At 38.6% G+C, this 25,094-nt stretch overlaps 1 protein-coding gene across 14 annotated transcripts in view; it reads left to right on the top strand.

The window, feature by feature from the left end:
• Positions 1–25,094, top strand: part of PIEZO2 (piezo type mechanosensitive ion channel component 2) — a 457,465-nt gene that overhangs the window by 319,031 nt on the left and 113,340 nt on the right. For all 14 annotated transcript variants that reach the window (XM_035318200.1, XM_035318189.1, XM_035318191.1 and 11 more), the window contains 2 exons: positions 7,707–7,917; positions 10,902–11,115. In XM_035318200.1, coding sequence (XP_035174091.1) covers positions 7,707–7,917; positions 10,902–11,115 — 425 coding nt within the window. The remainder of the gene's footprint in view (positions 1–7,706; positions 7,918–10,901; positions 11,116–25,094) is intronic.

Here is a 25,094-nt window from a genome sequence, read left to right as displayed (position 1 = left end):
AAACAGGACAGATGCATGATGAAATTCTTCCTGTGGCAGCTCTTCACTGGGCTTACTGGTTTGCCCTCCTCACAGTCCTCAGTTCTGCGTTTTGAGGTACAATGCTGTCAGCCAGGAACACAAAATACTGGAATATTGTTTCCTTTGGACAGTCTAAGTGGTGAATAACACAGTTCAATAAGGGATCTGAATTCACTCTCCTAGTGTTTCAGGCGGCTGTATCATACAATTCCCTCTGGAAGGCAGGAAGCACCATCTTGAACACAGGGCAGTTTTTCTTCATCCCATTGCTCTTGGCAGAGTCATGTTCTGTAATTTTGTTTTTCTGGTGGTTAGAAAACCTCTAATTTAGGTTGCACATGTATTCATAACTGCATTATAACCCTTTTAGTTCTTGTGCTCTTTTGATTCAATATATTCTTTCCTTCTCCAGCATTTATTTCCCTGATATTTTGGGAGAAAAGATGTATTTCTTTGATGCTTGTTTTGCAAGATGAAAGAAGTCAAGCAATTTTGGATCCTGTTGTAGGTTAGATATTCCATTCTCCTGTTCATCCTGGTAATCTCTGGCTCTATAGAGCAGCACAGCAGAAGTACCCAGGCTACATCTGTAAGAGTTGAGGCAATACTGCAATAACCACAGCACTCCAGTTGGGCTATTTATTGTGCTTCTCAGCAAGATGGATAATGGTACAAAGTGTGTATTTCTTGGTCCAAGAATTACTGCATATGAGTGCTATGCAGCTTCACATACCTGCAGTAGCTCATTTAGAGTTTGTACTGAATTGTGCCTTGTAGTAATAACCTGAGTCTTCCTATTTCCTTTTCACTAAAACACCATGTTTAATCATCTCAGGCCAAACCACTAAATTCTGCCTGTGAGTTCCCCTCTCTTTTGCATTTGGCTTATATACCTAACAGCTTTTTGAAGCTGAGATGTGAAACTGTATTTCCATATTTGCCAAGTGAGTCTTGTGCTGAAATCACTTGATGTTTGCTCAGGTGTGGTAGGTACATTGGGAAGTGAAATAATCTTTGGCCCTCTCAGTACAATATCTATTGTATACAGAATTTAATGAGTTGTCTTCCTGTTATCCTGCTTCAGAACTATGGTTGTGTTTTTTTTTAAGCCCTGCAAAGACATTGAAAGTTATTTTTGATGGCACAGCCCTGTCAATTTTATATAATCCTATGTAGACTGTAAACCCAAGATTTAGCATGCTTTATGTCAGTTATAAAATTATTCATTAAGATTATAGGACTTTAAGTTAATTTAGGACTTTTCAGTGTAATAAATTTTAGAATACCATTCAAATTCCAAAATGCCTCTCTCTTATTACTTAACACCTACCAAAATGCTTATTGCAGTTGTCTCATGATCATTTAGCAGATTTTTCCCCTGAAGTTACACAGTGAAGTACTGACTGAGTGTGGTTTTCTTCTTCTGCCTGGGCTTGTGGTTCATAGCCCTCCCTTCTCTATGCATGTGTAGGGGAAGGTTCTGTAGACCTATCTGAGCTTGCTCTGAGCACTTCTTAAAGAAGATCCTCTCGCTGGGCAACCCCATTTCTACAATTCTCCAGTTGAATGACATGGAAATTATCAGTATGGAAGTTTTTGTATCTATTATATGGTTGAAAAAGCAGGCAAGCTCCACTCCTCACATGCTGATGCTTCAGGAGGACTGTGTAGTTCCCCACTTTCTTGCAAAATTAGAAATTCAATAAATGATTACCTTAGTGTGGTTTAGTATTGACTGCAGGTTAAACCTCCAGTTGTTTATATCCCATTAGGGTTTGCAGTTCCTTTGATGATAAAATAAATAGCACTTAAATTTCTGTTTCCAGACTCATAGCTGGGTCTGTCTAGAGAATATTATGTTATTCTGATTAATTTTTCTATATGCATTTTTAGAGTATATTTGGAGGTGCTGCTCCTACCACTAGTTAGGTAATGAATTCCTCCTAGTCCCGTAACTATCTCATTTCTAAAAATATATATTTAAGAGCTTTTTGGATACAAAAAAGGCTTTTTGAGCAAGCTTAAAAGTAGGAACTGAGCCATGTTCTGATATGGTCCATCTCAACTGAGTGCACCAGCTTAGGCGCTGTGGAGGAAATTGAACTAAAACCATGTGATAGTAGAGAGACAGTCTATTCCTATAGCTCTTCTGGCACTAACATGGTTGAATCATGTAGCTTGTCTCAGGTGATTCCTAAACCCAGCAGTTCAATATGTTACTTATACAACCTCTAGTTAAAGGTGGCAAAATAGTTACAAGGTAAGGCTACTGTGGAGGGGGCCCAGGAAAGATCAGACTCCAGAAAGTGTCTGCTTGCTAGGGTGATCTCTGCAGCTGTGATGGTAATGCAAAGGCAGCACGAGTGTGCTTAAAACAGTGAGCTCCCACCCTGCTCCTCCAGAGGTTGTTTCAGGCTCTCCCTCAGAGGCCCTGTGCAGAGTGCAACCACAGGACAGGCAGGCTGCCTTGGGAGCAAGGGGTTGTCAGCACAGGGGGTGCTGCTGGGTGCTGCTGGTTTCTGCCATCTCAGGTGCTGCTGCCTGTGATGGTTTAACCTGGCAGGCAGCTCAGCACCATGCAGCCATTTGGTCGCTACCCTTTGTTCAGCATGACCCCACAAGGTGTGAGACATTCCCTTGGCCAGCCTGGGCCAGCTGTCCTAGCTGTGCACCCCCCACCCCTCCATCCCCCCCCCAGCCCCTGGTGCACCCCCAGCCTCCTTGCTGGGCAGGCAGCACAAGGAGCAGAAAGATCCTTGGCTCTGTGTGAGTACTACTCTGCAGCAACTGAAACATCCTCTGTTATCAACACTGTTTTCATCAAAAATCCAAAACATGGCACCGTACCAGCTACTAGGAAGAAAATTAACTGTATTCTAGCTGTAACCAGAACACTACAACACATATAATTGCAGGTTGCATTTCTGCTGCCTCTGATCCAGACACTGGAAAAAAAAAAAAAATGTCATCTCAACATTGACTTGGATAATGAGGCTCAAGCCTGCATCTCTATACAGTTTTTCAAGTGCCCACATAATATACACATAAATTGAGCTGACACAGCAGAATCCATTTAACAACTGTTAAAAATTCTGGACGCAACATGTTTAAAAAAAATAAAAAATAAAAAGGTGGCAAAGTTCACCTAACTGTGCATTTTTCTCAGGCTTATTTTTCATTTTCACACTCCTCTCTGTTTATTTCCTGGTACTGGCTGGGAGGAAATGTCAAAATACTGCAAAAGAAGCTATTTGTACAGCATTTATCAGACAACTGGAAGGAGGAAGCACCTGAACTCTCATGAGAACTTACTCTGGTGAGCTTAGCAGCACATGCTTGAAAGGTGCTGATAATTAATGCAATGCATTCACAGGCATGGAATTTGCATTCATTTTGAGAGACTTATGTATCCTTAATTAGTTAAATTTTGTTGCTCATTTGGATTTTTGAAGCATTACATTCCTTTTCTTTCTAGAATTGTAAAGTCAATAAAAAAGTAAATTTGTGTTTACAGACACAATAGCAGTAAACACAGGTACAAAGCAAGGAATGTTCTAAAGCAAGAATGGGCTTTTGGTTGGAGTTAGAGCTTCCTGTTAGTAAATATATCTCTGGGACTAGAGGATATCTTTATGCAGCAGTGTTTATACTGTACCAGATGAAACATGTAAAAGTTGGATGTTAATAAACCAGCCCCCAAAGTAGCTAATGGACATTCTGGCCCTGGCCGCAATAGTAGCTGCCGTAGCTGCCACAGAGGCTATACTGTTTCCTTGCCTGTGCTCTATCTCAATTTGGCAGTTTAAAAAAATGTTTTACAATAAATACTCCTGGGACTTGCACACGATTGCTGAAAAACCTAAACTGCATTTAGACTGTTTATAAAAAGTCCTGGGGCCCTGCTCTGCAGAGCAAAGGTCATGGAAACACATGTTTATGACTTCACAAATGCTCTATACTCCTTGAATGGAGAAGTTTATTTGATTTAATCAGCATCCACAGGGATCCTGTAATTGCATAATAAGTAATTTATTATGGAAGTAAAAGTATTTTTCTAACTGTAGCCTATGTAGCATGGGTTTGTAGCTTTGGACTAATCCAAGTAGTAAAAAGAGCTTTGCAAAACAGTCTGACTGGAGTAATGGTGTTCTGTGATGAGCGTGTACTTGCATGGCTATTTAATCATCAGAAAGTGTTAAAACAACAGGCACATTATCACCATGCTGGATGTAAAAGCTGTTCACTGTTTGCCTGCCATTGGCAATTTGAAGTGTTCAATGTGAAAAGCTGGAAAGCCGTCTCAGCTAATCCAGTTGGTTGGTGGTGGATATGAGGCCAGGGGAATCCAAAGTTTGTCTTTTTGATATACACTGGAACATGGCCTTTCAGCTACTTCAGAAAAGGAACACAGCCTTCCGGACACTTCACTTCACCTTGGATACCAAATTGCAAAGGGATGTGTTTGTATACAAAAAGTGAAACCTATAGTTGTTTATCTCTCAAGGTCTTTTCACTGAAAATGCATGGCATGAATAAGACCACTGCGAGATAGAATAAGGGTAAGGACATCCTTAAAAGCACTTATGGATCGCTAACAGAGATGCAGAAACTGACCAAGTTTGTTAGCAGAAGCTAACCCCCTAATTTGTGCCCATTGCCTCTTGTGGTGCCCCGTAACCATACAAGGGGCAGCTGGCACAGGCTCTGAGCACCTGGCCACGCTTGTGTGCGGGCGGCCGAGCACTGGCACAGGCAGCCCAAAAAGGCTGTGTGGTTTTCTCATGGAGACCTTCAGAAGCCGCCTCGATGTGGTGCTGGGCACCCTGCTCTGAGTGGCCCTGCTGGGGCAGGGGGCTGGCACAAGTGTCCACAGAGGGCCTAGCTAGGCTCACCAAAGTCATCAACTTTCAAGCTTTTAGCTATGCTTCCTCATATGGAAAGGAAAGTTTAGACCATCATTTCCTTCTCAGCAGCATCCTAGTTGAGTGAAGTAGTCTCTCTCCTAGTGCCTTTCCCTGGGCATGCTGTGCCATGTGTGTCAATACCAGATTATTAATATTGAACCGTTAAGACAAAATGTAGCCTAAAGATCCTTCTGATCAACAAAACAAGGGTGATTAGTCTTGTCAAGTAAAAAAAATAAAAATAAAAAATCATCATTTTTATCATGATAGGAAAATCTAACAAAAAAAAAAAATATCAGCAAGGTGCGAAATTCAGCTTTTGGCACCTGTGATGAGGGGAAAAGACAGTAAATGTTAAACTCCCAACTTTCATTGGGCTGTTTTTACATGATTTTCTTACTTCTCTGTCCTCCTATTTATTTTGAACTTTGAAAGTTGTACTGGGTCTGGCAGTAAAACCACCACAAAAGTATAGTGTTTTTTCCTCAAATTTATACTTGAAAATATTTTAATTTTGTTACATTATTCCCTCAACAACTTTTTCTACTTCCATATGGATAATCTATTTTTATTTTCTTTTGTGACTCTTCAGACTTTTATGTCTTGTTCCTGCCTATGTATAGTGCTATCTCCGCAATTTAGATAGAACTCCTATTCACCTTAAGCTGTAGAAAATGTATGACTCTTATCTTCATGTTCAGTATAGGTTCACGATATTCATACAGATACCTGTCCTCTAAATCTTCCTTGGAATATCTAATTTATTTTGAAAGTATTCCTTTCACGTTATTTTAAGGAATTACACGTTTTAATGCCTGCTGTCTTTAGGACATTGAAAGCACTAGCTATGGAAACAATGGTCTCCTTCACACAGGTCCTGTGTATAGCTGGAGAGCTGTTTCATAACTTCTAAATACCCAGCAATCCCACTGATTCTCTTTGGTTTGGGGTGTGAACACTGTTGAAAGTTTCACAGTTCCCTGGAAAAATAGTAAGCTGAAGGCACAGAGCAGTAGAGCCAGTCCAGGAAGAGCGGGACTGAGCGTAAGAGGACTAGGTGAGGAGCAGATTTATTTAGTAATTACAGCCTAAGAAGAAGTGATCATTACTTTTGCCCTCCTCACTGAAACAGCTGTGGTAGAATTGAGAGCAGTATCTATCATTCAGACTACTGTCACCATTGTTTCTGCCTATTTAAGTAGCTCCTGTCTAAACAGGAGCTCAGAAAGGAGCTGCAACAATGAACAGACTGTAAACTCCTTTGTCTTGCATGTCCTGAAATGTGTATAGTTAGTGAAATAGCCAATTATGTCCAAGAGAAAGGTAGATTTCCCGGATCAGCCCTACTGTTTTTAATACATATTTCATGGTCTGTAAAATAGATGCTCTTGAGAATGAGCGGGCATTTTCTGGGCATTCACAGCATTGTTAATGCTCCAGTGTAGAAGGAGAAAGTTGGCACCAAGCTTAGAGGTGAAATAAAGGAGCCCAAAGAGAATTTTATTCCCTTTGGGAATCTACATAACGAAATGGTACTGAAGAATTTGGTTGAGTTAAGCAGGCTTAGAGTTCAGCTATTCCTACTGCAATCTTATCTGTCAGTGTGGAATTTTTTGCTGCCAGAAGTCACCAATAAATATAACATTGCTATTCTAATGAAAAATATCAATAATCTCTCTTTCTCACTTTCACACACAAAGATACTGCTTGGCCAGAACATTAGCTAATATGAATTCAGATTAGTGCCAAAGAAGCTATGATGTATTACAGAGTGAGATTCTGGCTCAAAACTATTACATATATATATATACATATATATATATGTATGTATATGTGCCCCTTTGTGCCCCTGTGAATGACTAATATTTCCATAAATGGTATCACTGGGTGGGCCTCCTGCTAATCCTGGTGATTCTCACCATGGATTGATGATTTAGTCTGCATCACTCAAGAGCCCTGTATGTCTTCTGGTCTCCAAGATACAATGGAGACTTGATGGTGAAGGCTACTGCCAAATCCTAACAAACTGCTCAAGTATGAGAGACCGTTTCCCATTTCCTTCTTTTCCTTTTTCCATTGTGCAGTTCTAAGCCACTGGTCTCATTTCCCATGCTAAGTTGTTGCAGATCACTCAAGCTTTCACTACTTCTCTCTTGTTGACTTTTTCTCCTGTTTTTTCAACATGAGCCAACCTCATCATTTCTCATTCTTTCCCTGAGTCTCTGCTGGATATAGTTTTTCTCTCCCAGCCTGCCCTTTTGTCACCCATAAGCTATCTGACCATTTATCTCAGCCCTCATTGTTCTGTCTCAGATCACTCACACTCAGGTTTTGCATTAAAAGTCTGAGAAAGGGTTGAAAAGTTAGGTTAGTTTAGGAGCATCAACCAGAAGGGCACTTTTGGTTAGTGTATGAAGCTTATACCCAAAGCCATTGACCCAAAGAGGAGTTTGAGATTATAGATCGCAAGATGGAAAGAATGCTGAGCAAACAAGTTCAAATTTCATATGGAAATGAACATGCAGCCTGTTGTGCATGTGTAGGAAGACTGAAGTCTTTCTCAGAGACAACTCTTAACATCCTTTTCTCTTGAGACAGATCTGAAGTGGGAGCCATCAATGTACAACTCTAGCTTTAGTACATCTTTCATAATTCTCTTGTTCCTTAGATATAGTCAAAGACGATAAGAAGACTTAATTGTTAAATAATATATATATATATAATGTCATATCCCTTTTTGTCTCTTTCTCTTGCATTCTTTTTTTACCCCTCCTCGTTTAGGCTGTAAGAGAAAAGTTGGAGCCAGATGATGCTTTGATGTATGAAGAAGATTTGGATGATGAAGATGGTGCTGAAGCAGAATCTGAAGAAACGATGAAGTTAAAACTGCTGCGTAGAATCGCCTTCCTAGCATCCAAACTGAGGGAGTTTATTGGCAACATGATAACCACCACTGGAAAAGTTGTTGTTACTATTTTACTTGGTTCAGCAGGTTGGTGCATTTGAAAAATTTCCTCCAGAGCCCATTAGATTATGTATTTAACAAATGAGTTTTCAGCGCTTTGGCACCTGCGGGAATAACAATGGAAATTTTTAAGGGAAAAGAAATTGCTGCTGATTTTATTTAAATTAACTTTTTGGCAGGCATTGGGATATGCTGAATTGCTTTTTTTTTCTTCTTCTTTTTTTCTTTTTTTTTTTTTTTTCTTTTTAAATACTACTACGTGGACCTATCATTCTGTATATGACTTTTACATTTTCTGTTATAACCAAATGGTGAGTGGTTGCATATGATAAGTGACGATAACATGAATTTATAGATTAGATATTGTCGTTTCCAAGTGTAAAAAGGAACTGTAATCGCATAGCCTTTAAAAAAAAAAAAAGAGAATGAAAGAGAAAGAAAGAGAAAGAGAGAAAGAGAGAACGAGAAAGAGAGAGAGAGAAAGGGAAGGAAGGAAGGAAGGAAGGAAAGAAAGAAGGAAAGAACGAAAGAACGAAAGAGGTGACTAATAGGTGAACCATGCAGTGTATAACAAAAGTTCTATCAGTCTTCACGATGATTTTTGATGTAACTTTAATGTTGATTGGTAGAAGTAGCTTTTTTGATATGATACAGTAACATTGTATATAACATTTTCTTTCGTAATACATAATCAGCTACATAGAGAACTGAAGTACACAAAATTATTGTTGGTTGTAGTAAATTAATTGAAAATATGTTCCTGCAGTTGTAAATTAGCATTTATCTGCCTACTGTAATGTTTGAACAGGATCCCTACATATGAAGTGTACACATAACACAGAAGTATGCTAGAATATTAAATATAAGAAAGGTGGTATACAAATATTTTGGATGACAAGGACAGGACAGATGTGGACTTTTTGTTAAGGTAGGCTCTTTCACCGATGCAAACTCATCTGACAGCCTACATGTAGCCAAATTCAAAGTAATAAATCTAAAAAGGGGAAAACATAGGCTATGTGGATCACCGTGGAGAATGACATCAGGGAAGGGAGATGCTATGAAAAAGAATGGCTGACAGGTATAGGCAAATGAAAATTATTTCAGTGCCTTTCTGAAGTTGCATGAGTATAAACAAAACAACCCATGGAGGACGAAGCAGGAGTATCACACAGAAGTGGTAGGAGGCATTTTCTTCAGGGTGGCACTGGGCAGCTTGTCTGCGTAATTCTAAAACACACTGAGGACTGGGAGGTGTTCAAAGGAAAGTTACAAAAAGGGCTTGAGGTCTGGGAAGCCTATATTCCAGAGAGAGACCTCAAGCTTAATGAGTTAAATACTTCCTTACTCACTGCGCCAAGAAAATATATATATATATGAATGATGGTTTGATTGCAGTCTGAAAATACTGACAAGGGTACAAAGAAACTACATAGTTGTGGCAGACATTTAATCTAGCAGAAGTTATAATGTGATCCAATAGTTAAAACAATTCGAGACCGGAAATAAGTTTTGAATTTTTCACAGCCAGACCTATTAGCCATATAAACAACTTATTTATGGTATAGAACATTCTCCTTCTCCTAAAGTGTTTAAATTAAGACAAAGTATCTCTTTGAAGGAAGAAAAGATATAGTTATAGGCTTGAGGCAGAAATTACTGGGTAACATTTTATATCCTGCATTACTGAGACAGTCAGAATAGATGATCCCTGTGGTTCTGTCATGCTTTTAAAACTGCAAGCCCATGGAAAAGCCAGTAGATTATATGCCAGAGCAGAAACAAACATCCTAGGCTAAAGACATGGTCTGAAGCATAATGTAAAAGGTTGCAAGAATGAAACTCAAGCAAAATTACCATGGGTAAGGATCCTTACAGTAAACTATCTTGCCCAGCATCCCATGCTTGTGGCCAGCTTTTGACAATTTCTGACATTAAATTCCAGAGAGAATCCCCCTGTCTTCTGAGACCCTTTCTGTCCCCTGCTGCCTTGCAAGGACTCTGCTCTGTGAAGGCTGGGGACAGAAATGTTTGGGTCTACCATTCAGGCACATCACAAGTCTGTCGGGGACTGACCCCTGAAGCCCAGCAATGGCAGTTGTGGCCGTATCAGAGCCATGGGGCAATGGGAACCTGTAGATCTGTCCTGAAGGAAGGCAGCATTTAGATGCACTAGTAAAGAAGTTAAAAATAAGTGGGGGCAGCCATCCCTACATACTTCTCTTAGCTTCAGTACTGTTGCTTCAGTGACCCCACTGAACTGCTAAGCTGAATGGAAACTGACTATATAATTTTCTCCTGGTTTCCACTCCTGGACATGTATATCTTTCATGTATATCAGATCTCCTTCACCAACCAGACATTTTCACAAGCGAAATACTCTGTTACTTGTGTAAGAGCAAAATCAATATACATAGGTAAGACAGCAGAGTACTTGTTACATGCAAATTACAAGTTTCTATGAGTTAAAAAGTCAAAAGAATAAAAAATCTACTGAATATTTTCTAGATATCTTTTATTTTCATTATATGTATCTATTTTTTTTTTCATTTTTAATAACTCAAGATATTCCAAGATTTATATGACAAGGCTTTTCACTGTTCATCCATCATGCTATTTTAGCATCTTGTACTTGCAGTTCATTTTGAAATCCAATATGCCAGTGCTCTCAGGCACAGTGTCTCCATTGGCTGGCCTTGTGGCCACATTTCTGATTTTCTCCATGCTTTGCAAAACATCTTCACAAATGTGAGAGAAGATTTCATCTTGGAGCAAGGTCTGAAGGGTGGTTGTGTACAAAGCCCAAAGGTACGGAATAAGTGAATCAAGCAAAAAAAAAAAAAAAAAAAAAAAAAAGATCCTTTTAGTCTGCAGTGTCTTAAGAGCTAATTCTAATAAATAGCATAAACATAACTTGATTAAATTGTTTAATATACTTGTCAGACGTAAGTATTAACCAAATGCTGGTGTTTCCCATGCTTTTCCAACCTTTCACATTTTTGTTTTGACAGGTATGATGGTGCCATCTTTGACCTCAGCTGTGTATTTCTTAGTATTTTTGGGCCTGTGCACATGGTGGTCCTGTTGCCAAGTATTTGATCCGCTGATATTCAGCTGTCTCTGTGTATTAATGGCTATATTCAGTGCGGGGCACATAATTGGACTTTATCTGTACCAGCTACAGTTCTTCCAGGAGGTTGTTCCACCAAAAGATTTCTACGCCAGGTGAGAGAAAACCCTTTCTTGTTTAGTTGTGGACATATGATGCAATACTCTGTTATCACATGTTGATGCAGATGTTCTTCCACATAATGCTTTGACAATTTTTCTGTGTAACTTTGGAAAACATCATGTTCAGTCTTTGAAGACTGGAAGCAAAACAGGCTGAATGTTTTGGATGATAGAATGGTGACAGTCCTATCTGGGCAACTGGATACAGAAGGCTGGGAGGCTGGGGCAGGTTAGGAGGGCAAGGTGATTTTATTATTATTATTTTATATACATATATATATTATTTTAGTGAGGCTCAGATGTGAGTGAGAAGGATTTGGTTAAGACAGGAGATAAAGGAAACAAGTGGCAGTATTGATGCAAAGGCAGTGTATGCATGTACATTTTTGTTAGAGGGAAAAAAAAATATTCTGAAGTCTAACGTAGTAGTGTCTTAACTGAGGCAAAATGAATGTGTGGCACCATCCTTGTGTGCAGAGACTGCTGTTGTGGTACTTCATCTGCTGTGCATAATACTAGACTTAATATAAAAATTCTCTGTGGTCATGCAGAACATGCTGATCTTACGTTCATACTAACAGCTGCATCACTTCTGGGTCAAAAAGCAAGTTAATTTCTATTTACTGCTGCAGTAAATATTGAATGGATATGACTTTGCTGACCCTTTAGTTTTTTTTATGTGCTTGTATACTGAAGTCTAAAAGAAGATGAAGTAATGGATGTGTTTTATTCCTTACTATTTTTTCTGCTGGATTGTGACTGCAAATGGTTTTAATGGTATGTGTTTGTAATTCCATAGTGCTTCCTTAATTTTTAAAATTTCCTAAATTTTTAAATAATTTAAAAAATTATTTTTATTTTTATTTCTAGTAAGCCTATTGCTCATTATAAGTATTATAAGTTGAAAGTGAAGGGATATCGGATGTACTGGGGTGAATCAATTAATGATTTCTATCTCAGTGTACTTCATTAAAAGCGGTAAAAAATGAGCTGCTTAGCTACAGTAGTTGGTACTTTAATATTTATTTTGACATTTTATTTAGTACAGATTAATAAATGTGTGTTCTGTGCTGTTGGAATTGCTGACTGGAGGAGGCTGATTTTGGAGGGCATAGCATTACCAGGAAAATCAGAAAAGGTCTACTTCGTTTAGGTTCTTTCGTGCCACCTAGAGGTCAATATGGGAGAATGGATGATTGCTAGTAGTTCCGTAGTATTGTAGTTCTGTAGTTCATAAGTATGCTAAAATACTTATAACTTCCCTAAAATCTTCATGTTGCTTTCTCTGTGTATTAATAAAAAAAAATATCTCATCTATGTATGAGGTTATCATCTCACAATATTTTATCACCAGAGAGTAGTAAAATTTTATCATGGTGAGGAAGTATGTTTCACAACATTTTTGCTATAAAAAAATCTTCGGGTGCATCATTTGTAAATTTTCTTTTCTTCCTTTTAATATTTTTGTTACAAATTTTGACTTGTTTTAATTTTCAATTACTTTAGTCTCAAGCATAGTTCCTATATTAGGTTATTTTTGTAAATTCTACAGTTTATGATTAAATTTCATTCAGTGCAAATATACCACTTAGTCACTATTTTTTGAAATGAAAAGTAAGATTGCAAGAAAATTATCTTTACTTCACTGAAGCACCTTCAGAGTGTGGATAAAAAAAAATCTTATATTGGGCTTTGGAACATTATTGATCTTGCTAGTTTTTGTAAGCAAAAATCATGTAATCTTATTGTAGACTTTCTCTTGAAATGGTACTGTTGTGTACCATCTTTTATACATGTAATGTGAAGAACTATGTTCTAAATTACATAGGAAATTGTATTTGAACATACAAAACACTGACAGTGACTTTAACAGGTGTGGTGATTATGTTATTTTTTTACTCGTGGCTTGTGTGTGAACTTTCTTTGATCTGCTTTTAGGGAGATGTGATTGAAGAGCATCAAAACAGGTGTTATCAAGTGCTTGGAGGTGCAAATCTGAGTGTCAGAAAAGCCACTAATAAGGTTTTTAATGATTAGAGTAGGACTCAGATGTAAGCAGAGGCTAGAGGACAGGAAAATGAGAGACACGTACTGGAATGGTACAGAAAAAATATTTTAGCATTTCTCATCCTAGAAGATATTTGATACCTTGCTATTTTAAGTACCATCTTGGTTTAAAGTGAAGCTAAATATTCAGAGTTCCCATAAATACTAGTGGGTGGCTTTCATGGGTAAATTATATGCTGAGAAAAGGATCTGATTCTCAGTATTTTTCTCTGCTATTCTCACCCAGAACATGCTATTGCATATTTATTGCAAAAGGAGAACAGATGATTGTTCTTATACTTACTCAGATGTATGAACTCTCCTTATTTAGTTGAAAAATATTCACTGTATGCAAAAATTTGCAACAGGTACATGTAATTGCATGTGTTAGCTTTAGGGCCATTATAAATGGACCTTTATCTGTAAATGAAGGGGAAAGGAAACATAAAGAAGGGCTCTAATTTCTCTGGGAAGTTTTGAGGGCTTGTCCCCCAGTTTAAACTCTCCTCAGATGCAAGGGCAGATATGAAAATTACTGCTGTTGGGCTATTGGTGTATTTTTTTTCTCTTTGCAGAGCATAAGGCTAAGATTAGTATTTCTGGGTTTTAGACAGGCAGTCATGACTGTAAGAAGTGACTGAACAGTGTCATCAGAGGAAAGTACTTTTCTTGAAAGGGGTTGGTCTGAAATAAAAACAGGGAAATATATCCCTTCTGGTGAACTTAAATATTTTGCCCTGGAACCTTATGGGATTCTGTAAGCAAACTACCACCATCCCACGATAGGCTATTGTGATAACACAGCCCTGTGTATTTGTCATATTGCTCTTATCAAACATAAAGACACTGATCTTCTACAAAGTTTGAAAACTACTATAGTGACTTCCTGTTTCTCCTATGGACATACAGAAATGGTGTAAGCACAAACACTTAAATGCCATCCAGTTTGCAATAGAGTCTGCAGATTGAAGAATATATAGGGTACTGAAAATTTGAAGTATAGCTGATGTGTCAGGGATAGGCACACTAGTGGTGAGCTTTTATGAAGCTGCTTACAGCTTCTTCTTCTTCAGACCAGCCCATAGTGGAGAAGTGAGTAGCTGTCATTCAAGGAAGTGCCCTGACTGTCTTGGAAAGAGTGGTCGTAAGTGGCTCAGGGAGACTGGTGTCAATAAGGCCAAACTCGCCCCTCAGTTAGGCGTTATCTAGTTGCTTAAGTTAATACTGTTAACTTAATAGTTAAGTTAAGTTAATAACCCATCTCTGCCAAATAAAATGTTCACATTCCTTCTATATCCCCATTTAAAATACTTACCTTCTGTGTTGACTTGCTACTCTATTGCCGAATTGGTGATTTGCAGAGGTGGGAAAACAATAGCAAGAAGTATCCATTTAAAACCAAATTCTGAAAATATCATATTTCTGCCATAAAATTCTTTTCACCTGATTTAATAAAAACAATTCAATGAGCTAAAATGACTTTGGAAATTATGTACACAGTGTCACAGCCTGAAAAAATATGCAATAATGTTTGTCATTTTTCAGATTGCTGCCTCCTTTCTTCCTGATGATGTTTATTTTGGCAAAAAGGATGTAATGAGGGCAATGATAAGGCCTTGCCACATGATGAAATAAGATCAGTGCAGTGGTATGAAGTTTATCCTGAACTAGTAAAGTTATTCCTGTCCAAAATTTTGTTTGTGAGTGTGTTTGTTTCAAAATCCAGGAATCAGATGTAAGTTAAAACCTATGTGCTTTCTTAGAGTTTTAGATCTGTCTTACATTGCTTTTCGTTTGCAGGCAAGTAATGTTCAAAATTGTTTAAGTAAAAATGGTGTCATCTGTGGGAAGGCATCACTCTTATGAAGTGAGGCAAACTTGGAAGTCCAGGGAGTGTCAGCCACTTGACAGTAGGACATTACTTCACAACTTCTTTAAGTGAAAGGGGAATTTGGAATTAAACAGCTGGTAGCTTCATTGCAATTTGAATGGGAAAGTCTAATCTAAGGCTGTCTTTTCAACAGAAAATTTTCTTCTGAAGGGTGCCTATAAATCTCTTCAAGGAGAGTCTTTTTAAATAGGGTTTGTGGTGATGATTAGTAACAAGCTTTGGTAAGACAGAGTGTTTGAAGTTCATTTCTGTATCTTATATTAAGCTGCCCATTGGCTGGGACAGCTTTTGTGCCTTCTGCCTGATTTTTTTTTTATTTTTTTTTTTTCATTTACTTACCACCATGGCACTACAACACCCACTGCCAGTACAGAGACCTCTGGATACGTGCCACCCAAGGACACTGCTCTGCCCTTGTTCCATTTCCATCTTCCTCTGTCAGCAAAGGCACACTTTGTACTTGCCGAGTGAGTTCCAAACCATGCTGTACTGGCCACCACTTCTGTCACTATGGTTGGCTTAGGCTTGAGAACAAGGATTTCTCTCTTGCAAAAACTTAGCTAATTGATGTTATTCTTATGAGAGTTTTGAAGCTGAATTTCATATTAGCTATGTAATGCACCACGGCTTGGGAGACTGTTAATATCACTTAGAAGGCTTTAGTTTATGTGCTTTCTTAGAGCTTTATCTTCAGTTTCATTATCTTTATTTTTTTAATTATCTTGCAAAGGAAGTGAATGATTCTGTTAACAGCTTAGAAATGTAAATTCAGATTACTGTTGACAAAAGACAGCAATCATCCTTGCTATTATTGTAATCACTTTCTAAACTATGAGGTAGCCCAGGGCAAGTGCAGTTGTGAATTGAGTGATTCTGCAAATGATGATTTATCCAAGGTTTTGTGCACCATACAATGCAAGTTTCTCAATATCATGTCAGAAAACACTTCTGTACTACACAATAAACATTCCATTTTCTATCAGCTGAACCTTTAGAGTCCTCATTATAGTATAATTTCATTTTAACTACCTAATAATCTACATCTGGTGTCCAAAAAGATTCAAAGACTGCCACAGTTGAGACAGTCTTTCCCACATGTTTGCTTTTGTTTATTGTGGGATGGGTACATTAATTAGCCTTTCCTTTGGTAGGAGCATTTGTTTCCTCTCTACAGAGATACTATTTTTTTCTAAAAGAAAAAAAGCTTAGATTTTCATATGATTGATAAAACTGTTACTTTTTTGTCAGATCTAATTGAAGCTGACCAGATTTAATTAGGTAAAGGTCATATATAAAAGCCCTTGTTCACAAGCAGCACATCTGCACAAACTTTATTTTTGAAAACCAGGCTATAATCTCATGAGCAACCATGGCAGATAACAATGAGTAGATAGTTGAGACTTCATTACAACAAAGTAGAGCAATACATCAGGATTAAGATGGTGAAAAAAAAAAATCAGAACAAGAACAAGAAAGCTTGGAGAAGGAGATCTGTAACAGTTCTTGATGGCTTCAATTTATAATGAGATCTATCTTAAATATACATAAGATAAACTATCTTATCTTAAAATCTGAAAAATTGTTGATATTGCTGTTGCCCAATTAATGTAGCTCCAAAAGGTGGTTTTTAGGTAAGTTCAACCTGAAGTCTGGGACATCCTCTAGGGAAACTTTTGGAGTTGCTTATTTTTTATTTTAAGCTAGGTTTTCAGAGAATGCCATTTCTTTTTCATTGGTAAATAAGACGACATAATCCCATTTCAGTCAGTGGTAGTGACCAGGGTCTTTGTCTTAAAATATTAAGCACATAATTTTCCCACAAGCCTTACCCTGGATTGCTGAATTTAGGCTTTTATTTACTGGAACAGTAAGAACTGGGGGTGTTTTGGAAGGTGGAGATGCTTTACATTCTTCCTGTGGACCCAGACAGACAGGCATAACATGGTATGAGTGGACTTGATGGGAGTCCCAGGGAAGTGGGAAAGTTCCCTATGACCTGGAGCATTTCCATTTCAACAGTCAGTTGTTGATGGAGGAAGAAGTAGAATATTAGGAAAAAATAGCTGCTCTTAAAGCACTTGAAGCCAAATGCTAGAACTCATTACTATATCTTCATTATGCTTGCCCTGTCTCTTACCTGCCCTCCCTCCCAATGAAAGCCCAAACCCCTTTGGTTATCATGAAAAAAAAAAGAAGGGACAAGGAGCACTGTCTTAGATTCAGGCAGCCCTGAGGAATCATTTATATTTATTCCCATAAATTTCATTGTTTTAATGCTTCAGATGTCTATTACTCACATAAATTTTTCACAATGTGTCCATGGGAAATCCTTGGGAAAATGAGTTATTCTTCTACAAGTAAAAGATACAGTTTATAAAAATAAAATAAATTAAAAGGGAGGGTGCAAAATTTTGTTAAATCCCCAAGTAAAAAATCAATTACCACTCACCTTCAGAAGCACTTTTCATTATGAACTACATGAATTGTAGTTCATAGGAAAAAGTGAAATCTCAGCTGTACAGAAGTGCTGGTTCTCTGTTAATTAGTAATGCAGGAGACCCATGGTGAGGGTAATCCTCACTGTACAGTGAAAGGTGCTGCAGTCCTGCTCCTCTCTGTGTGCTCTTGCAGCTAGAGGCAGTCCCACTTGTCCTGCTGCTGTGTATCACTGCCTGGCTCAGCTGCAAGCTGAGCTATTGAATTGCAAAGAAACCCCTTCAATGGCATAGCAATTTTACTGATTTGGAGATTTTACAACAGAGTTCACCCATCTTTACACATAAAATCTGTGAGCTTCAAAGCTCATTTTGTTTCATAAAACCCATTTGATTTTCATGTCAGATTTTCTTTCTTTTAAAGAAGGTGAAGGATGCAAACCCATAGCAAAGGAGCAGTTCTGCAGCATGTATTGTCTGTCTGATTTACTCCTTCACACATTTGGTTTCCTGACTGCAGTACGAGCTTCACAGTACAGGATACTTCTTGGCCTCTGACCCCCTCTGCTCCTCTGAAGATACCAGGGAGCCCAGCACATACAGACCCCTCTCAGAAGGGATCCCCATAGGAAGAGTCTGTCCAAAGTGTGTTTAAAGGTCGACTGGTTTTAAAACTGCAAACAGCATTTTCAGCTAAAAGGCTGGGGACTATAGCTTCATTTCCACGTAGGTGAACAACTGGTTTTAGAACTGTATTTTGTATTCAGTGATCTAATTAGCATCTTCTTTATGCTGTTTCATTACTTGTTGAATGTGATTTATGAACATTAACAGTGTTGCCTCCCTTGATCCCATTCACTTCAACAGATAAAGTTAGCAGTATTTCTCTTCAGTCTCTTCTCACCAGAAATTGAAAGATTTTCATCCCTTTGCTCATAGATTGTGCAAATTCCCCATGAGGCTGTGATCTTTGAATGGGCTGTCTACCCCCTACCTCACTGAACAAGGAAGGTAAATAAAATTGCAAGTGAAGTTGCATAAACCTGGTGAGGAAATTTTAGTTTTATTGATAGCTAGTAACAACAGGCTTCTGTAAAATAGATGGATTAGCAATACTATCCTCTACATCGTTTACAGAACACCTGTAGCCCGGGCTGGTGAATCGTTACTTGAATTAATGACAGCAGAGCAAAAGAGTTGAAAATAAGAGTTAAAAAAAGTGAACCAAGGAATACTGGAATATTCTTAGGAAGTCTTTTAAACTTCTCCAATAAGTTTGTTTCTCCTTCCTAAGAAGTAGAAGTACTGGTTACTAACATGCCTTAATATTTTTTTGTTCCTTCTTAGTGTCTTACTTCACTGGAACAGGCTGTTGTGGTTTATATCAAGGTCACTGACAAAGAAAGGGTCCTATTTAGTGAATCTGGCTCACGATTTCATATCAAACTGATCTTTTTATGAGACTGAAAAATAATTTAATTTTTCCCTGTTCTGAGTTTCTCACTGTAAGCCATCCTGATAGCACTGTCTGGAAAATCCAAATGCAACAGGAGAACCACTGGTGGTGTTCCTAGTCAGGTGTAGCAAAAAAATCTTGGAGGTATTGCAAACCTGCTCACTCCTGTGAGATTTCCAGCTTTGTGTCTGCCACACAGGCACTCAGAGGTTCATCCAAAATGAGTTCATATCTTTCATTGCTTATTCAGAAGAAAATCCTTGGAGATTTGCTCATAAGTGGACATGTAATAAATGTGCATGCTGTGCTTGCTTTATAGAAGAGTTGTACTCAGCATTGTTTTAAAACTCTTAGCTCAGGTTTTGGTGGAAGTCAGTGGTGACAACAGGGAAGTCAGTGTAAACTTACCAGTTTTACTAGGGAGAATCTGTAGCCCTTTCTGATTTTCACTTGGTTAATAATACCCATCTCTTTTCAGTGCATACTGTAGTTCCTTAAAATCAGCAAAATCTTGTTTGTGCCAGGATTTACGGTATGTTTGAAACTCTCTGGGAAAAAGCAACAGATGAACTAGTAAGTAGACTGCAGAAATTTCTCTGGCAGGCTGTGCAGTGGCTCTCCATCCCCACCGTGGAGCCACTGGCATTCACCATAACTCTCACCCCACACCAAGTGCCAAATTCAGCCTCAGTAGAAGCAGGCACAACTTTATTCATGTTGCACTACAGGTGATTTTCTCTCTGTCTTCCCCTTGACTAGGAAAAGGATGCAAACCAAAAGACACACTAAGGCCTTGTAAAGACACGAAGGGATGTAAAAAGGAGATGTGCTTTTAAAAACAACATTCTGCACGCAGGAGAGACAGGTTTTCCCTTGTCGCAGGTGGTTCTCATTAGTGCAGAGGAGGGAGTCTTGGCATTCCCAACAACATGTACTGTATCCAGAAACTGAACTTACACTGCAAACATAAAATCAGTCACCATTGCATGACATAATACTGGCAAGTTGCCACTTCTTTGCTGTCTTCTGCCCCCAGATAACTGTGCATTAATGTAAGAAGAGCAGAAGGTGCCTGCTTCTTCAGATTCATTGAGATGTTGAGGTAGAAGGAATGGAGAGAGGAGACAAAGATTTTATGAGTGCCATTGTGCCACGATAAATTTGCCTGTTTGACTGAACTGGTTGTGCAGTCACTCACCAAAGATTCTTCCCACTTTTGCACCCACTCATACAACTTGAGCCCAACACACCTCTGAACTAAAAGAAGCTCTTCTCACAGTCAGCAAGAGTTGGATCACACCCTACACACCATGCATCTTATGATTTCCACACTCAGGCTTGAATACAGGTTCCCCGCCTGGCACAGGGAATATATGCTGCCTGTCCACATGTCCATGTGTGGACATGCAAGTGATGCCTCTGAAGAAGCGACCCTCTAATTTTCTTTTATTTGAAAGAGCCCAGGTCTGCCTACTGTGAACACTGATCAAATGCCTGAAAAAAAGGGACAGAAAAAGTAACAGAAATATGAGAACTCCCCTCCTACCAGATTCAGATTATTACTGCTTTGTGGCATTAGCAGGCATGGATTATAAATAACAAACTTGTCTTGGCACTACAAGCCTGTCTTTACTGTTTTCCTGAGGTCTGTCTGCCAGCCTTTATTTTCATGCTCTGGCATGCCCCGGAATTATGATGATAGCTATTTAGCATGTATGTAGCTCTTTGTGTTTTCAGCTTAATTTATAAATGTTTGCAAAGGAATCATCCCACATTCCTCAGAGGTAGTACAAAAAGCAGTCCTGGCTAAGCTCAGTCAAACACACACAGGGGAATCAGTCCTTGTCTGCACAAAAGGCAGCCTACAACAGCTACACTGAGCACTCCAAGTAGATGCAATTAATCTCTTGCTTATGTTCATTTAGCTGAAGGTGGTAACTTAAAGATAAAAACTGAACCAATAAGGCACAGTTTATGACTGATTTTTAAATGGCTACGTTACACAGTTTTGGTTGAGAAATTAATTCATTAGGCATTTTTCCATGCCTTAGTGTTTATCTCCCTTTAACTTCCTTCCCATACCTTGCTCTTTTCCCTTCCCTTCTCTTCCCTTCCCTTCTCTTCCCTTCCTTTCCCTATTTCCTTTTCAAAATAAGTGGGAATCAGAATTTATATTTCTGCCTTAGCATATTTGCTAAAAAAAAAAAAAAAAAAAAAAAAAAAAAAAAACTGACTTCTTTGCTTATATTTTCTACTGCAGAATCTCTTAATTTGGGTCTCAATTGGTTTTTGTTTGTTTGTTTGTTTGTTTGTTTGTTTTTTTCTCTCCATTCTGTTTCACTGCCAACTGAGTAAGTGGAAAATCTCTTTATCCTCTTCATGCATCACTGAACCTAGCAGACTGTCCCAATGTGGCTGAAAAGTATCATCCTTCCCTTTCAGAGGTGGAAAAATTCCTGAACAGAAAAGTTAGATGAATTGCATAAGCCCCCCAGACAGTCAGAGCTTGGACTAAAACTCAGAGTTGTTGGCCGGAGTCTCTGTCCTTAGATTCCTAGATCACAGACCAAATTACCCCAAAGTTGAAACGAGCGTGGAACTACATTTTAAAAATTTTCTGTTTTTCTGCATACATTATTCTAAGAGCTGACAGTAAATCTCTTAAGCTGGCAGGTGGTTGTGTGGTTGGTTGCTGTACCAGGTCACTTGCACGCTCTGGCCAGGTAGCACCACCCTGCTAAATGGTGATGCTCACCAGGGCTATTTGAGCATGGTCTGCTTTTCCTAAATGATTCCTGCCGAAGCATTATGCTCAAAGATCTAGCTGCATAAATGCATCCTTCTTCCAGCTTCTGAACTTAGGACAAGAAGGCTGTCTGTGGGCTGCACTACCTGTTTAAGTTTTGGGAGCAAGCTGTCTTCCCTTCACATGCCCTGCTCTGCCTGGGTTAGACTTTCTGAGGTGGGACTATTGTCTCCTGTCCCTTCAGAGGCTCTGCCAACTCACTTTGAAAAACCAGTAACTTTAGTTAGTAATTGGCATGGACAGATGTTGTTAAACTGTGCTTCTTGCTGTGTGCTGAGGTGTCCAAGCTCACGCTTTGGCAAAGGGAAGCCTTTGTGGCCATGGCCGTTGTGGCAACCTTAGTGCTTTCTGAATTGCCTCTTGCTTGTAGCTGGAATGCTTTGAAAATACCTCAACAAGCAAGTCTGTGGCAGGGGAATGAGCATGGGGTGTCTGGTTACCTTGGGTACCAGGAGATGTGGGGGCTCCCTGTGGGGAGCTGCAGCCTGGCCCTTCTGTGGCCTTCCTGGGGCAGGGGCTGATGGCCCCAAAGCTGCTTTCAAAGCAGTGATACTACAGCTGCTGGTGAAAGAGGGTTGTGTTGATGGAGAGACTCTTGCTTTAGGGGCCCTAAAGCAATGTCTTCTGAAGCATTCTCCCCATTTCACCTTCTTGCCGTCCTACCTGGTGGTCTTCCCTCTGATGGCAGCTCAGCTGTCGGGTTGGGATTAAAGAATTAGGAAAAGGCACTAGAGGTGTTTCAGGGTATTTCCTCAGCAGATGTTCACCTCTGGAAGTCCCAGCAGATTTCCCCAAAGGCTACAGCAACATCACTACTTTTCTAGTTTACTGATGTACTGAAAAGGTCAAGATCAAGATCAACACTCACCAGAAATTCAGAGCACTGCTGAGCTATACCATGGCTAATGAAACAGTCTGGGGATCCAGAGAGGAAAACCACTGATAAGATAAATCTTCATGCCAGGCTTTTGAAGATAGGCTTTGTCTAAGTAACAAGGCATTAATAGACCCACATCTACTATTAGTGATAACAGTGGGGAGTTATTGCCTCTAAGGCAATGAAAGCATACTATGAGCTTTTGGAATAGAGGTCACTACAAAGCTCAATTACTAGATGAAATGCGGTATATTTCACAAATCCTTATGTTCAGACTTAAATTCCTCTTAGGGCAGCTGCTTTATTTCAGATATATGAAGTATTTGAAAGTCTGAAGTTCAGTCATTTTTAATGGATGTCCAGTCCTTAACAGCTTCCAGTCACATAGTCTCAGAGAAAATTCCATTATCTGGTTACTTTAAAAAACAGGTTTTGTAGCAGATACGATTTAGCATCCTGTTTTAAAGTTGTTAATTCACTTGAGAGCAAAGTGATTTTATTGTGGCTGTTATATGATCGTTTTTTTTATCTTGGAATAAAGATTTGTGTTGTATTTGGAGTTTTTGCAAGCTTTTATATAATTCACAACCCTTAAAGCTATCCTTTCTCCTCTGCAGCTTCCTGGATTAATGGCTCATAATTTTTCTCTGTCCTCATTATATGCATGATATTAGCACACAAGTTTTAAATTGCTTTTTTTTTTTCTTTTTTTTTTTTTTCTTTTCCATGAGGTTTCTCATGCAATAGCTGTGTGTTTGAAATTAGTTTTCCTTTAAAAGAAAAGTCACTGATGTTCAGAAGAGGGTGGGAGATATACCAGGGCTGGTTTTGTCATTGCCAGAAAAGCTTTGATCCAATAGAAGCTATGGAAACCAAGACTTGGTAGAAAATAAATGCACAGACATCTGCTAAAGAGCTATAGAAATATGATGACATTAAAACAAAAGTTAGAATGATCTACTTACTCACCAAGCCTATATTCACTGTATATATGCCTGTATTATAGCGTTGTGATAGCAACACTCTGAAAGAAAACACTTCCAGTCTTAGGCTATGTTTTCAGATATTTCCAAAAAGGTTATTAACTGTTAAGCTGAAATTTATTGTAATTCTTCTCAACCCAAACAATCAGGTTTTCTTTCTTTCTTTCTTTCTTTCTTTTTTTTTTTTTTTTTTTGTTATTGTTAAGATGGCACAGTTCCATTTAGCCAGTTCTGCATTATCCAAGTCTGAATGCAAGCAGGGTCTAGGTCTTTTAAGCACTAAAAATACTTGCAATGCTTTTTAAAGCTTGTATTACTCAGGAATACATAAATTTAATAACTTTCACCCAGCTGTGTACTGAAATCTATATCTGCAGTATCTCCCTACACAGTTGTCCTGCTAAGCTGAGGAGAAGGTGTGGAAGATCAGCTCCATCTCTATGGATTCTTATGTATAACACAATTTGGAAAGATAAATGCCAGTTTTCCAGTTCTTTTTTTTTTTTTCCATTATAAAAAACATGCAAAGCCAAATCAAATACTTCTCATTCATCTTAACCCTAATTCTTTGGGATTCTTCATGTACTTCATCCAAGTTTCTCAACTCTTTCCTCCCTACATTTTGCTATTTCTTTAAAAGTGTTGTATCAGTGATCATGAGCCCCAGTGTGGTTTGAATTCCTGGCATGTATCCTAGAGAGTAACCAGCTTCTGGAAGGCAAGGATGGACCTGGAGGTACCACAGGACTGTCTGAGTCCTTTCCAACAGCGTCTATTTCTTTCAGCATATAGCCATATGAGGTACTGGCTGAGGGACAGGGATGGCTCACAGGGTTCTCTTAACACATCTTATGGGTATAATTTTATTGATCAAAACTTCTGTGTAGTTTTGCCATCCAAACACAGAAAACTCAACAGGACAGCTTGAGTGAACAGGAGTCTGCTGACATTTAAAAAGTCCATGTTAGAGTGGTGGGTTTATTTATTTATTTATTTTTCCCTTTAAAAAAAAAAAAAAAATCTTTGTTGTTTTTGTCTTGGTGTTTTGTTGTTGTTGTTTTCTAATTTATTTATTTTTTATTCTTTCCACCCCTCCCCCCTTCTTCTGCCCAGGGTGTTTACAAATTTGATGGTAGTATGTATCTTCTTTAAGTCAAAGCTTGAACAAAAGTTCACACTTCGAGCATTGCTTAGGATTTGGAATACAGTCCTTTCTGTATTTAAAGTATTCTTCTTCATTAATCCCTAACTTCAGGCCTGGCTTGTGAAACATGACATTTTGCCTTTTATCCTTGTATCTTTGCCCTCTTTCCCCTAGGAAAAGAAGACTTTTACACCAATACCCCCCCAAAAGGCTACATTTTTTCCCTATTTCTAGGAATTTCCTGTTGTTCAATTTTTCTCATTCTCTTTCTTTCTTTCTTTCTTTCTTTCTTTCTTTCTTTCTTTCTTTCTTTCTTTCTTTCTTTCTTTCTTCTT

Source organism: Oxyura jamaicensis, chromosome 2 (assembly GCF_011077185.1).
Source record: "Oxyura jamaicensis isolate SHBP4307 breed ruddy duck chromosome 2, BPBGC_Ojam_1.0, whole genome shotgun sequence".
Lineage (NCBI taxonomy): Eukaryota > Metazoa > Chordata > Aves > Anseriformes > Anatidae > Oxyura > Oxyura jamaicensis.
This window is presented reverse-complemented; position numbering and strand designations above follow the sequence as displayed.